Source organism: Ursus arctos, unplaced genomic scaffold (genome assembly GCF_023065955.2).
Source record: "Ursus arctos isolate Adak ecotype North America unplaced genomic scaffold, UrsArc2.0 scaffold_3, whole genome shotgun sequence".
Taxonomy (NCBI): domain Eukaryota; kingdom Metazoa; phylum Chordata; class Mammalia; order Carnivora; family Ursidae; genus Ursus; species Ursus arctos.
The window spans coordinates 32,076,275-32,091,699 of NW_026622985.1; the positions used below are offsets into that span (position 1 = coordinate 32,076,275).

The 15,425-nt window shown below is 36.7% G+C and overlaps 1 protein-coding gene across 6 annotated transcripts in view; it reads left to right on the top strand.

Moving 5' to 3' along the window:
- CDK14 (cyclin dependent kinase 14) overlaps nt 1–15,425 on the top strand; it is a 701,485-nt gene that overhangs the window by 304,949 nt on the left and 381,111 nt on the right. For all 6 annotated transcript variants that reach the window (XM_044386363.3, XM_044386367.3, XM_044386366.3 and 3 more), the window contains one exon: nt 6,492–6,571. In XM_044386363.3, the coding sequence (XP_044242298.1) occupies nt 6,492–6,571 (80 nt within the window). The remainder of the gene's footprint in view (nt 1–6,491; nt 6,572–15,425) is intronic.

Here is a 15,425-nt window from a genome sequence, read left to right on the forward strand (position 1 = left end):
GCTCAACATAAGAACCAAAAAATTTGGAATAATTTAGGGGAGTTGAGTTCCATCAAGTCTTTTGAGGGGCTGCTTTGTTCCCGGGAGTGAGGGGACAAGGATAAACAATCAAATCAGTGAGGGTCTTTTTGCTTGGGAGCCTGAATGATTATTGAGGTCACTTCTGCTTGCACGGTAGTGACTCTCAAATCCTTTGTTGACAGATTTTATTTTTGGAAAGGTGCAGAGTTGGCTAGTTTAAATTTGTTGAAATGTAATTATTGTTTTCTCCCATGAACAATACATATCACTCTAAATTTGGTTCAGAGTATCATGAGTTTGCACATTTGATGAAACATCGACAATGATGAATTATGCTTTATTAGCAATTATTTCTTTTTATAAAAGGTTATAATTGTCCATTGAACAGACTTCTCATTGCATTAAAATCTCAGACTGTTTGCATTGTTAGTCATATTCTAATAAATAGCCATTTTACTATTCTCTTTTTCTTTTCTGTTTTTTTTTTTTTTAAAGATTTTATTTATTTATTTGACAGAGAGAGAGAGACAGCCAGTGAGAGAGGGAACACGGGAGTGGGAGAGGAGGAAGCAGGGTCCCAGTGGAGCAGGGAGCCCGATGCGGGGCTGGATCCCAGGACCCTAGGATCACATCCTGAGCCGAATACAGACACTTAACGACTGAGCCACCCAGGCGCCCCTACTATTCTCTTTTTAATCTTTGGATTTTATTAGTCGTCTTCTTTCTGTATTGATAAAGATTAGCGTGAAGTATGATTACTGGCAACTTACTTTGAAATTCTAATTTATTTTTCCAGAATAAAATACAGTAAATAGCACTTTTAGGATATTGCAGAATTGCAAAGATTTAATAGTACTGAGATGATTTCTCATTTACATCTGAATAAAAATTGAATTTAGATGGAGTGTTTAGTTAGGTTTTAAATTTTTGAGGTATGTATGTAATACAGTAAGTCAGCACTTTAGCCAGTGTCTTAAGAGGAAATTAATAGAAGAAGCACTATTAATAGTACCTTTAAAATATTTTTAATGACTTTACTGAAAATTTAAAAATTCAGCCCAATATATTGTCCTTGATATGCTCCAGTTTGCCATTGTCACTTCCTCAGTAGTATCTACATTTACTTCTATTGCTTCTAGACAAACACAGTAAGGAAACAAGCATTGTATCTGTCTGCACTTGGTATTATTTCCTAGCAGTTTCTCTTGAGACAAGGTCATAATGGAAGAGAGGCAGAATATATTAAATTTTCCAGATTATATTAAATTTCTTTTAGGTATATTGCCTTAATTTCCTTTGCATCGTCTAGATATAATTTCTTCTAGGTGTTAGCACATGGACACTGTTTTCAAAGATGACCTAGATAGTATTTGTAATTTTGTTTTATTGTGCTAAATTATCCTATGAATTTGAAGTAACTAATGGAATAGAAAACCTTCGGGCTTTCCTTTGAGAATTTTTGTTTGTAAGGAAATTCTTTCTGTGCATCATCTTTTGAACCTGGAAATTTTACTCTTAGTGGGGCATTTTCCTTTATAGGTTTCACAAATGTTGAATGAACAAATGAACAGATGCATGAAAAAATGAACAGGCTTTGTTCCTTATTCAAAACTCCTAGATCTTCTTGTTTTACTCTCACAAGAGAACTTTATTATTTACAAATGTAGGGCATACAAAACTGCAGAGTTTCTGAAAGTTCGTAGAGATTTGGATTTGTGGTTAGAACCAGTTTGAAAGCTGGATCCACTTGAACATGGCTCTGCCAGGACACCCTGTGTCCCTATGTTTCTGTGTGTGGATAGCTCTGTGCTTGGGCATTCCCCTGCCTCTTCCTCATCCTGTCTTTGGCAGCTCTTCCTGTGTGACCAGCGGACTAAAGGATGACTCACTCATCCCTGGGCCTGAAGTCAGCTTGGCCAAGTGAGTTGTTGAAGAATTAGAGAATAGTAAAGAATCTCTGAAATTAAAACAGCTCCTTAAACAGCTTAGGACAATTGGGTAAAACCTGGCGATACCTCCGGTAGAATGTTCTGTATATTATTAACACAATTAAAAGTTTTTGTTTTTTTTTACTATGTTAATCACCTGAATTAATGTCTTCATTGCCAATCAAGCCTTGATTGCCTTCTATTCATTAGCTTTTGATTTGATTAATGAGACTTGTTAAAGAGGAATCTTCAGTGTTTTCCTGTAAACAGCTCTAATTTATTGATTCAATTGGAATTTAGTAATTATTCTAAAGAACTTAAATCAATATTTGGAGTGTATGTTTTGGATCTTTAATAAAATAGTTTAAACTACACAAGGTAGTTACTAGATATAAACATCTTTTCTGTGTTATTCTATGTTATTTTTATAAAATAACAGATATCTTGATGTCTTTTAAAAAATGACATTTTGTTAAGAGTTAGTAACTTGGAATTTCAAGTATTTCAGTCTATGCTAAAGTTTATAAAAACATATGCATCAAAGGTAGAACATTAGAAAGTTGGTAATGTTATATTTTCCCAAAGGTATTTTTTCCGAAAGTGGAGCAAGTAACTTAACATTTTTTCTAGGGCTTTAGAACTGAGGGGTTCAGTAGTTGGTGAATGTCTAGACATGTAGAGAAAAACTAATTAAGAAAAGAGAAAGTCGCAATGACTCTAAGGTTAAAGAGCAATTTGATAATCAATACGATTCCTAGTGGGAGGCCAACTTCCTAGTTGAAGAAGAGGGAGATACTGATTAGTGGTCTAGAGACAGATAATTAAAGGGTAGTGGGGTTTTAGAAACATGGCTGTTGGGTGCAAAAGGGTTAATTAACAAAGCATTCTATAAACTCTAAAACTTTAAGGAAATGAAAAGTTGCCATATCCACATGTGCATGTGTCAAAATCAAAGAGGCTACACATTTAATTTGAAAAAGGACAATGAATAGTTAAACCAAACATGAAAGAAGATACTGAAAACTTTATTAAAATTTGAGATTTCTGGGGGCGCCTGGGTGGCTCAGTCCTTAAGTGTCTGCCTTCGGCTCAGGGCATGATCCTGGCGTTCTGGGATCGAGCCCCACGTCAGGCTCCTCCGCTGGGAGCCTGCTTCTTCCTCTCCCACTCCCCCTGCTTGTGTTCCCTCTCTCTCTGGCTGTCTCTCTCTCTGTCAAATGAATAAATAAAATCTTTAAAAAAAAATTTGAGATTTCTGAAACTTTTGAAAGCAGCAATTATTACATTTTATTCTTTTTTAAAAAAAATTTTTATTGAGAGAGAGCACATGCAAGCGAGAGAGTTATAAGCAGGGGGAGCAGCAGAGAGAGAGGGAGAAGCAGACTCCCCACTGAGCAGAGAGCCTGATGCGGGGCTCAATCCCAGGCCCCTGGGATCATGACCTGAGTCGAAGGCAGACACTTAACTGACTGAGCCACCTAGGCTCCCCTAAACTTTATTCCTGAGTTACCTTTTAGGTATAAGAAAGGAATTATCAGTATATTAACATTATCAATATTCATTCAATAAAAGTTTTTGAGAGCCTACTCTGTACCAAGTAGTTTCAGGCACTGGGCACATAACAGTTAACAAAACAGAGTTCCTTCACTCCCAGAGCTAATAGTCTGGTATAAATTTTAAGGAAATTTTTAGTGTTATGTAATATAATACATAAAACTCAATGTTTCTAGCTGTTGTGATTATCATAACTATAAGAAATTAATGCTTGGAGTTTCAATTCATGGAGAATGATGCTTCAGAATCAGAATTCCATTAATCTGGATCTTGTACTTTTTATGCAGTTATCATAGTAAACATGTTAAAAAAATTTTCACCACAAAAATAATACACATTAGTATATGAAATTACTTAAAGGTGTTCCTGCCTCTAGTTGCATTTAAAGAGTAAGTGTTGGGGCGCCTGGGTGGCACAGCGGTTAAGCGTCTGCCTTCGGCTCAGGGCGTGATCCCGGCGTTATGGGATCGAGCCCCATATCAGGCTCCTCCACTATGGGCCTGCTTCTTCCTCTCCCACTCCCCCTGCTTGTGTTCCCTCTCTCGCTGGCTGTCTCTATCCTGTCGAATAAATAAAATCTTAAAGAAAAAATAAAGAGTAAGTGTTGGTTCAGTTGAAGGTTTCTCTCCTTTTAGTATATTATAGAGGAATGAATTACGCTTCATGGTCTGAGAGTATTTTCAGTATATGACTTTCAAAAACATGAATTCTCTATATTCTAGAATTCAGTTCATGGTGCATATAAGTTATGATCTCAAGGGAAGTAGAGAAGCTTTGTGGGAAGAAGGTTGTGTGTATTTTTTTATGGGTGAGGGGAAAATATCTGTAAATATGGGGAAAGTTCCAAGCAGTTCCTGGAATCAGTTACTGCCTTCCCTGGGGAGCCAATGATGAGCTCAACTGGGCTGAGAAAAATCCATGCAGATGTCAGCACTGACTGCATCGCAGCCCCAAGCCCCAAGCCCCGCCAGTGGCCCCCCTTAGTCATAAAGGACAAAGTGAGAGCACAAGGTACAGTCTCCAGTTGAACTCCATGCGCATATCAGTTTTTTTGCCTGCACCTGGGTATCTAGAGCACAATCAGGAGTGGAAGAATCAAGGTAAAGTACTGAGGAGAGAAGGCATGAAGAGCAGAAAAGCAGTCGGCCTGTCATCCCAGCTGAAAGACAAGGAAAAATAACTCCTGACCTTGAGAAGATGGCACATTGTGGAGCTTTCTAATCAGATGTCCTTATCCCATTAGGGTAACCAGCAGAGTCTTGGAGCAATTAGTGTGATGAGGAATGCCGCTAGGATGGTTGGGCTGTGCTGAATTCCTTGGACTTTCAAGTTTTGTGTCTGTGGCAATTTTTTGAGCAAAACCAGACCAATTGGATGTAGTTCTTAAAAAAGAGACATTCTCATTCTTTATTTCAGACCCAGGCACTGGAGTCCCTGGATCACATGAATTCTTGTTTGCTGGTTCCGTAAGCTCTGAAGATTTGTGATTGTGATTTAAATTGCAATGAGAAACCATTTTTATCTATCAGATTGGCAGAGTCAGTGGTTGATAACATATTATAGGTGAAAGGGCTCACAGGAGCTCTTACATTTGCTGTATAGGAAGTGTAAGTTGGTACAACCTCCATGTCAGATAATTTCCCACTATTCATCAGAATTGGAATTTAAATATGCACGTACATTTTGATCTTGCAATGCCACTTTTAGGAATTTATCTTACAGATTTTTTTTTTACATGAATGAAGTTACATGTCCAAAAATATTTATCGCCATCACTGTTGTAGTAGCAAAAAATTGGGAACATGCTAAATGACCATAAGGAGAAGACTGGGATTAAATGAAGTATAGTACACTTATATAAAGGAGTACCCTGTGGTCTTTCAAAAGCATTAGAAAGTTTTCTCTATGAATTTATGAGGAAGTCACCACATTTATTAAGGTGCAAACAATATACAGTGTACTCTGTCTAGCATACTACCGTGTGTGTATGTGTGTGTGTGTGTGTGTGTGTAAGTATATAAGAACAATGGTAACCGATGACCTCACAGGGTGGGAGCTGGGTGGCTGAAGGAGCGTAGCAGGGAGAATTACTTTTCATCAAATGCCTTCCTGCACCTTTTACATTTGTAATGTTTGCCTATTTTATCAATTCTTATTAACAAAAGATACTGCTAGGCCTAGCAAAGGTAAAGGAGAGCATTACCTAGAAGACCAATGTAGATTGTCATGTTTTTGTTAACAGAATTGACTAGATAAAAAAGTTATCTGCCAAGTGCGATCTGACTTTTAATTAGAGCTGATACACATTTAGAATGCGTCTGGAAGAACCATCTGCTTTGGATAGGTCTTGTGTAATCTTATAATAGTAAAACATTCATAACTTTTATTTTGATGATTTGCTGTATGTATCATAAGACACAATCAGACCAAATATAATTTTAGGAGGCTCTAGTAAAAAAAAATGAGAAAGGGAGGAATGGGCGATAGAGAGAGAAAGAAGAGGGAGGAGAGGAGAGAAGTCTGAGTGTTGAGTTTCTGACCATGGGGATTGAATGACCTCAGCTTAAGACTGAAGATGAAGACATTTTAGCCAAGGAAATGAAGGAGCTATTGGAAAAACTAAGGGAAAGAGGTATTTTGACTTCTTGATTTCTAATTCATCTGAGAATAATTGATCAAGCGTGGTGATTTTGTTAAGCACTAGTTTCATTCTGGAAGGAACGTAGAGTGAATCATAGGAAACTTCAGTTAAATCTTGGACGAGGCAAGTGTTAATATTTTAAATGTGAATATTTAAAATGTGAATATTTATGATGATGATATAAAATTCCCAGCCTTACTGAAACTAATCTTGTTGTGGTGGCATAATTGAGTCACTGACATTTTCAGTGCAAAAATGCATAAAATATAAATTGTAAGGAAATTAGAGCCATAACGGGAACATATTTTCACAGACTCACTTCTCATCTTTTCTTTCGTTTCTGCCAGAGTAAATGGGAAGTTGGTAGCCCTGAAGGTGATCAGGCTGCAAGAAGAAGAAGGTACGCCTTTTACAGCTATCAGGGAAGGTAAGCATTTTCTTGTTGTCTTTGCTTTTGTGTTTGCATCATGCCTGTAGCTGTTTAAATATTACTCACCTCTGTGTATGCAGAGTTTGTAAATTATATGGTTATAGCTCATTGGAAAGCGTAAACTGAAATTAAAAAATCAGTATCTCTTGCAATCATATGGAGTCATGTTAAATAAAATAAGACAACCCTGCTGTATACTCAGGTTTGTGTGTTTGTGGGGGGAAACCTGCTGTGTAGTGATGAGACTAAAGCTGACTGAGGAATTTTATATGCCTGATTTTGTTTGTAGGGTTTCTAAAGTACACATTAATCTAGCATTACTTTATATTCATGATTTTTAAGGAAAGTCCTTACACATAGTGGGCCATGCTATCTTATTAGTCATTTGTATTTCTTCTTTTTTGATTTCTTTGTTCTTGTCCTTTATTATTTTTTCTGTTGGTCTTTCTTATTGATTTATAGATACTCTTTATATATTAGCATCATTTATCTTGTAATATTTTCTTTCATTCGGTCATTTTTCTAAAAATTCCTCCTACAAAATAGGTTATTACATGTTTGTTTTTAATTTTTATAAAATAAAATTGCTTTATATTTTGCTGTATTTCTGCATAGTTTCTCCAAGAGAATAAAATATCTTTTTGTTAGTGGGAACTTTTCAGTTCAGTTTCACAACTTTTAGTATTAATAGCTTTCCCTCAACTACATTTTTTTAAAAATTTTAATGCCAGTATAGTTAATACAGTGTTATATTAGTTTCAGGTGTCCAACAATGTAGTGATTCAACAATTCTATACATTACTCAGTGCTCATCATGATAAGTATACTCTTAATCCCCTTCACCTATTTCATCCATCCCCCTACCCACCTCCCCTCTGGTAACGATCAGTTTGTTCCCTGTAGTTAAGAGTCTGTTTTTTGGGTTGCTTTGTTTTTTTGTTGGTTTTTTTTTTTCCCCTTGAATCCCACATATGAGTGCAATCATATGGTATTTGTCTTTCTCCAACCGACTTATTTCACTTAGCATTATACTCCCTCCACTAGATTTTTGAAATTACAAATTATCTTGGCATAAGACTTCAATTTATTTTTTGCATTGAAGTAACGATAGCTGGTCCACAATAAGATAACTTTGAGTGATTTACTGCAATAATATCATTAAGGTATTGAGGAATTAAATGTAGTCTGTCACTGGTCTGATTTGTTTCTCACAACTATCATTAGGATTTACATTTGTTTTTGAGAGGCCCCCTTTCTGTTTTCACTTTCTCATCTCTCATTCTCCTTTTCCTACCACTTCCATTTGGTTTCCCTCATTCCTACTTAGCTGAAAATGTTTTGTAAAGGTGTCTTTATAAAATATTTGTTATATAAAGAGGTTGCTCGGTCTGATGGGATTGGAAACCACTGGCTGAGATGGAGCAGTGTGGTTCCCATCGAGCTCTGAAGGGAGGCAAGGTGAAGTGCTATTGAATTTGATTTTGGTAGACCCTGAGTGCTAGGGAGTAGGAAAGGGGCAAAGAGATGGTGGGCCAAAAGAGAAGCAGAAGGAAAAAGAAACTGGGCAGCAGGCACGCTCCCTAACATGTGGGGTGTACACTGCAGTTTACCAACATGCCCTTGCTGTTCTGTTCATGCCAGCTTCAGTTCAAGGTTCAGAGAAAGTTTGTAATGGTATTAGAGGATCCAGGTGTGACAGTTGGACTCATCATTGGGAAGTTCAAGGGGAGAAACAAGTAGGGTCAAATTGAAGTTGTTGGTGATCTGTTCATACTGCCTGGGTATGAGGCAAGGCCCTTGGGCACAAGGTAAGCCTTGAGATAAACTTGGGAATAGGCCCTGGGAGGCAGTCTTGTCAGAGAATGTGGGCCTCTGTGGCTGGGACCTTGTTCTGTGGGTTAGGGAGCCTCTGAAGACTTTTGAGCTGAGTGTATCAGGAAGATAAATCTGATATTAGGATATGATATAGGTTAGATGAGGAGGAACCTGGAAGCTGATAAATCAGTCATTCAAAGTCATGCAGGTTTGAAATTACGAGGACCTGGATTTATTAGAAAGCAGTGACAAAAAATGATTTGTAGAGAAAGAAATGCCAGAACAAGGTGAATTACTGGTTCTAGATTATATGAGAGGGAAACATAAATGATTCTGAGTTTGAATGAGTAGAAAAATGGTGCCAGAGAGAGAAATAATTTGTGTTGCTTTTAACGCTTTATAGTTCACAAGGGGCGGTTATCTACTATAATCTTCACATGAGCCCTTCAAAGCGTTTTTGAACAGAGTTTATGCTTCTTATAGAATCTGTTAGGAGTATGGAATTGATGCTTAGAGAGGTTAGATGACTTGTCCAAGGCATTGGGTCTTGTACCTAGACTCTCTCAGGTTCCAACATGGTGTTATACTAACTCTGTGGAGTAGTGGATTTGGGTTTTAGACTTTCCGAATTTGTGATACATCTATATGAAAATGTCTTCTTGGCGACGTGGGAGTAGAGCTCATGAGAGGTCAGCATAAACAGTATATATTTAGCAAGGTCCTTAACAAGTCAAGTAAGTATAAGATTTTTGTGGGAGAGGACTTTGAGCAAAACAGGGAGTTAAATTGGAAGGGAGTGTAGGCAGGTGGAAAGCCCCATGGATATTAGAGTCTGGAAAGTTGGGTTTGATTCTGGCTCTGTTTTCCATCACCTACCAGACAACATAAGGCAAGTCACTTATATTACTTTGCTAGGGCCCCTGTAACAAAGTACCACAGGCCGAGTGGCTTAAATAACAGAAATTTATTGTGTCATAGTTCTGGAGGCTGGAAGTCTGAGGTCAGGTGTTGGGGTCCTGCTTCAGAGGGCCATGAAGGAAGGATCTGTTTCAGGCCTTCCTCTTTGGCTTGTAGATGGCCATCTTCTCCCTGTGTGTTCATATCATCTTCCCTCTGTACTTGTGTCCATTTTCCTTTTCTTGTAAGGACACCAGTCATATTGGATTAGGGCCGACTTTAATGATCTCAGTTTAACCTAATTACCTCTGAAGACCCCCTATCTTCAAGTATGGTCACATGCTGAGGTGCTGGGGTTAGGACTTCAACATATGAATTTTGGGGGACACAATTCAGTCAATAACACCTCCTCATGGGTTGAGGCCTCCGTAACCCTGGTTGCAGAACACACGAATTGGTTTATGCCATGTCTCTGGAACCATCTCCTTCTGTGTTGTAATTTTGATTTCCCACGGGGTCTTCAAGCTCAGAGTTTTGAATACCCTGAAGATCAGGAATGCTGCAAGAATTGTTGAGGCCTGGAGGAACAGATCACAAAATGGCACTGTGTTGTCCGTTGAATAAAGTATTTTGAGGTTTCCTAATAAAATCTGACTTCTTGGTGATTTTTATTGGACATGGGACCAGATAGTAAGAAGAGGAATTAAACTTTGGGTCAGTTTTGGTTATTTACTCCTGTCTTACCTTCTCATTCCCACCTCTCATAGTCTTAATCTCATTTTTCTGCTCTGTATGTGTGGAAGTAAAAGCCAGCACCATTGCTCCCTTTAGCTGTTAATAATAATTCATGCAAAATAACTGCTCTGTGTATCTGGTGCTAGAGTTTGAAATATTTAGGATTGGGGGTGGGTGATGTTTGGGATATGTTCATTTTTGCATTTTTACGTTTTAAAATCTTTGCGTTGATGAGGGTGTAGCATGGCTTGCTCAATTGAGATGAAGCACTTTAATTTGAGTTTGCCTCTTTTCTGCTGTTTGGGTCAATTTCCTCATTCACAAAATGTCAGCAGCAGGAAGATTTCAAAGGAGGAAAGCAGTAAAGTAGTTTTCAAGTGGCAGCTTGCCACTTAGAAGCTTACCTGGGAATTTAGATTTTAACACATAATTTTCACCTAAAGTAGAAACACTTGTCAGCAACTCTAATCTTACCTGGATTTATGTCCAGAGATGGACTTTGAATTTTATCTCAGAACTAGAGTGCTTACTGGCTTACTTCGGGTTCAGGTGCTTTGAGACTCATTCTGTTTTTGATGGCAGCTTAGAGAAATTAAGCAGCAGTGCTGTGGGTCAGCTTTTCTGTTTTTTATTCTCATATGATATCTTCATGGTTTTTGATGGTAAGGATAGAGTTAGGTGATACTGGGATGGTTTGAAAACGAGTATATGAAGTTTCTTAGGATATCCCATCTTTTTTTTTTTTTAAGATTTTATTTATTTATGTATGTATGTGTGTATGTATGTGTGAGAGAGAGAGAGAGAGTGCGGACACAAGTGGAGGGAGGAGCAGAGGGAGAAGGACAAGCAGACTCCACACTGAGCCCAACATGTGTCTTGATCTCGCGACCCTGAGATCCCATCTTTATAAACAACTTCAAGGTATCTGTATTCTTGTTCTGTGAACTATATTCTAGATGTTCAACAGTTTTTTGTGTTTTTGTTTTTTGTTTTTTTGGCTAAGATTTGCCCAGAGAAAGAATAGAAGGGAACCCATTATTGTCTTTTGTGAATTTTTGAATACCTGATCGTTTTCTTAGGCAAGAGTTATGTTAAAGAGCAATCTAAATACTCTAATAGAGAACAATTTAAAATTAAAATAGTAATAGTATCAATGAATAATATTTCGTATGTGCTTACGCACTATACATACACTGCCAGGGCCTCCTCTCATTTAGTCCCCATAAAACCCTGTAAGGTGTGCATTTTCATTAGTTCTATATTTTTATTTTTTTTATTTAATTTTATTTATTTATTTATTTATTTATTTATTTATTTATTTATTTTTATTGTAATCTCTATGCTCAGTGTGGGGCTTAAACTCACAACCCTGAGATCAAGAGTTAAATGCTCTTCTGACTGAGTCAGCCAGGCGCCCCTCATTACTACTGTTTTAAAATGACAGGCATGGACGGGGTGTCTGCCTTCAGCTCAGGTCATGATCGTGGGGTCCTGAGATTGAACACTTGTTTCTCAGTTGTGTGCTAGTAGTGCTCAGGCTACATGTTAGACTCTTACAGTTGATTTGAACCAACCAGATAAATGACCAGCAAGAGTCACACCTTGTCATTAAGAGCCGGGGCTGTGAAGCCCAACTGCCTGGATTGAAATTTGGCTTCCATTCCTAAGGGTATGATTTTGAGCAAACCTCTTAAGCTTTTTGTACCTTAACTTTCCCACCTGTAAAAGGAGGATAAAAATACTACTAACCTGATAGGATTGTTGGGCTGTTCCATTCATTAAATATAAGCATGAGGCCACAAAAAGAAATAATCAAGGAAACATGAATATTTCTTGGAAATAAAAATATATTAACAAAGATTAAACGTTCAGAAGATTTAGATGGTGGACTCAAAGGAAACCTCTCAAAAGATCAAGAGTTATTGTCTCATATCTCCTTAATAAATATATCATACCTTTGAAATTTTTTTCTGTATTGTCGGTTTTTTATTGTTTCTGTTTATCTGTTTCATTCTCTTTCTTTTTGGAAGTATCTGCTAGCTGCTTGGAGATCTTTATCGTCAGCTCATATTTAATAGTGATGTGCTGACTGGAAGCTCTGGGTCTTTGGGTAGGGAATGTTGGCTCGTGGGCTTCATTGTAGGGTGACTGGAGTGGGCTAACCAGTTGTTTTTCCACACAGCCCTCAGTTGTCACTATGTGGGGGTCTTTTCTTGGGAAGAGGCTTTAAGTTTCTGTAGAGAAGGATTATTTAATCTCTTGTCTGGAGGATTTAAGTTTGCTGTCCACATTTTGGGCATTGAGTAAGAGACAGAGGTTGTGAGGAGTCTCACACTTCCACATGCAGATCTTTACTGAATCTCCCTATTTTCAGTTCAGGTGATGCAGCTAGTTTAGAGGGACTAAAAGATATTGAAGTACTTAGGGCATAAAATGACGAGCTCTGTAAAAAGGCCTTGACAGTGGGGGGAAACAGGAGTTGTGCGTGTTTGGGAAGGACTTAAGAGGGATATCTTGTAGGTCTTGGTGTTTGACTGGACATGGAGCTTGATAGAAATGGGGAGAAAAGGGGATATGGAGATCTTGAGAATATTCCAGGATTTTGGCATTCATTAATAGATAGATAGTGAAACCAATAATAAGAAAGCCACTACAGGGTAGGGGAGGTTATAGGAAGGGAAAGATAATAAATTCAATCCTGATCATGTTAAGTTTGAGATCTGGCCTTCATGTGGTAATTGTTTATATGGTGGTGCAATTTAGATAATCGATCAGTTGTACCTAAATTGGGGACCTCACCCGACGCTTCCAAGTACATGATCTCATTTAGTCTTTCAACATTGTGAGAAAGGTTGATATTATCTTCATTTTAGTAATTAAGAAGCTGAGCTCTAAAGAGCTTTTTGTCCAAAGTCATACAAATAAATGGCAAATTTGGGTCTTCTATCCAGTACGCAGGCCAATGCCTGATGCCTGATAGTCACTCAGTCCATGTTGAGTGAGTGACAGAGTAAGTGAGTGAATAAACTCCAAATCCTTTAGAGTTATTCTACTATATTGCATCACTGTTGAGACAGAAACCTCTATGATCAAAATTGTATATGGATTCTTTTCAGGCTGCTAAGCAGAGAGGTGAAGTTGGGAAATCACCCTCGAGCAAGTCGGAAAATGTCGAGTGTTAGTGAAGACTATGCCACTAGCTACATGAGCATAAGCGAGTTACTTAACATATATAATCTGTAGTTTCTTCATCTTTCTAATGAAGGGGTTTGGACTATATGATCTTATATCTTCACGATTAAAATAATAATACCAGCATGAATCATTACCTGGATAAAGGATCCTTAATTGTATCATCAGTATGCTTCATACACATATGCTGTAATGTGGTGCACATTTATTATGCTTAAAATATTTCCTTCAAACCCTCTAATAATAATCCTTTATGTCTGTCACTGAAAAAATTAATATGAATTGCTTCAGAGCATTTGACAATCGACAGACAAGTTTTTCTTTAAATGGAAGTTAAAAATCCATGAGTCTAGACTTTGATTTTAAGTAAGCTTATGTAAATTGCCAAAATTGTTATTCTTTGTAAATATGAATAATTTAATGGGTGTCTGCCAATTGATATCAACAAAAAATTTGCAAGCTGTTAGATCATGTGACTTTAAAAACTGAAAATCACGTTTTCCTTTGCATGTCTTTAAATTTAAAGGATGAAGTTTTTTAATAAAGTAACTTATTTTTTGTCTCCTTTAAGTTTATAAAAAATTTTATATTACATTTTCTATTTTATTTGGAAATAGAGATTTCCAATTACATTTGGAAATATAAATATTTTATTGGAAATATAAATTGAGCTATGATACATTTATGTTTAAAATATTTTTAGGATTATGCAACAAGTTCTAATCTGAAGGTGTTTATAATTGGCTAAAAATTTCCAAAGACTTTTTCAGTATCTACTATGCTTACCTTTTAAAAATCCTACCTCATTTAATTCTCCCTGTATTCCTATGTTATGTATAGGTATGAATATCTCTGTATTATGAGGTGGTAATTGGGGCCTGGAGATAATAAATTGTCTTGTATCACACAATTTACTAGTAAACAGCTAAATTAGGATTTTAACTGGGGTCTTTGAACTGAAGTGTTTGTTTCAAAGATGGTACTTTCTTCTCTTCCAGATTTCTAATCTAAAAAAGTTATGGGAGTCCATAATCTACATATAAATTGCTTGTCTTGATATTATTATCATTACTACTATAAGTTGTTGTATAAAAATTCAGTTGGCACCTCTGTTACTTCTCAGTATTTGAAGCTGTATTGTTGATCTACGTATGATCTATTGATAGAAATTGTCAAAGAATGACAAACTATGCACAGTAATTAATTCATGACGAATGTCTTGACCACTGACAAAATTTAGTGTCATTTATCTTCAAGCTCTAGATTAAGGTAAATCCTTTAATGTAGGGAAATAATATTCATTAATTCTAATATTCATTAAAAATAGATATGTCATGTATATTGGAAAGGAACTTGACAGTCTTAGAGGAGACAGAGAGAGGGGCAAAAACATATTTGAAGGAATAATTGCTAAAAACATACTGAATTGTTGGAAAATGGAATTAATCTATTAATTCAAGAAGATAAATGACCCCCATTAGGAGGAACATAAAGAGAACAGAACTTACACCTGTCGTAGTCTAAGTTTGTTTCTGAAAGACAGAGACAAAGAGAAATTCTTGAAAGCAATAGGAATAAAGCAACTCATTACATTTAGAGGGGAAAAAAAAGTATGTTTAAGATCTAACCCGTTATCTAAACCAGAGGAGGCAGGAGGCAATGTAATGACATATTCGAAATGCTTAAAAACAAAACAAAACAACCTGTAAACCAAAAATTCCACATGTAACAAAAAATGTCTTCAAAAACGAAAGACATTTTCAGATCACCCACAAATTAGAAAATATTCTCAAATAATATATCTGATAAAAGATTTATATCCAAAATATCTAAATTATATAAAAAAGGTCCAAAACTCAACAATTAGAAGACCTCCTCCAAATTTTTAAATGGGAAAACAATTTGAGTATAATTTCACCAAAAAAGACATACCAGTAGCTAATAAGCCCATGAAGTGATGCTCGAAGTTGTCATGAACTAAATGAAAATTAACACCATAGTGAGATGTGACTGTATACCCAATATAATGACTATAATCAAAAAGACCAACAATACCAATTGTTGAAAAGGATGTGGAGCAACTGGAACCCTCATACTTTGCTGGTGGGACTATCAAATGGGACAGCCACTTTGGAAAACATTTTAACAGATGTTAAAAGTTGAATATGAAATTACCATACTACCCACTATTCCCACTCCTGGGTATCCCCAG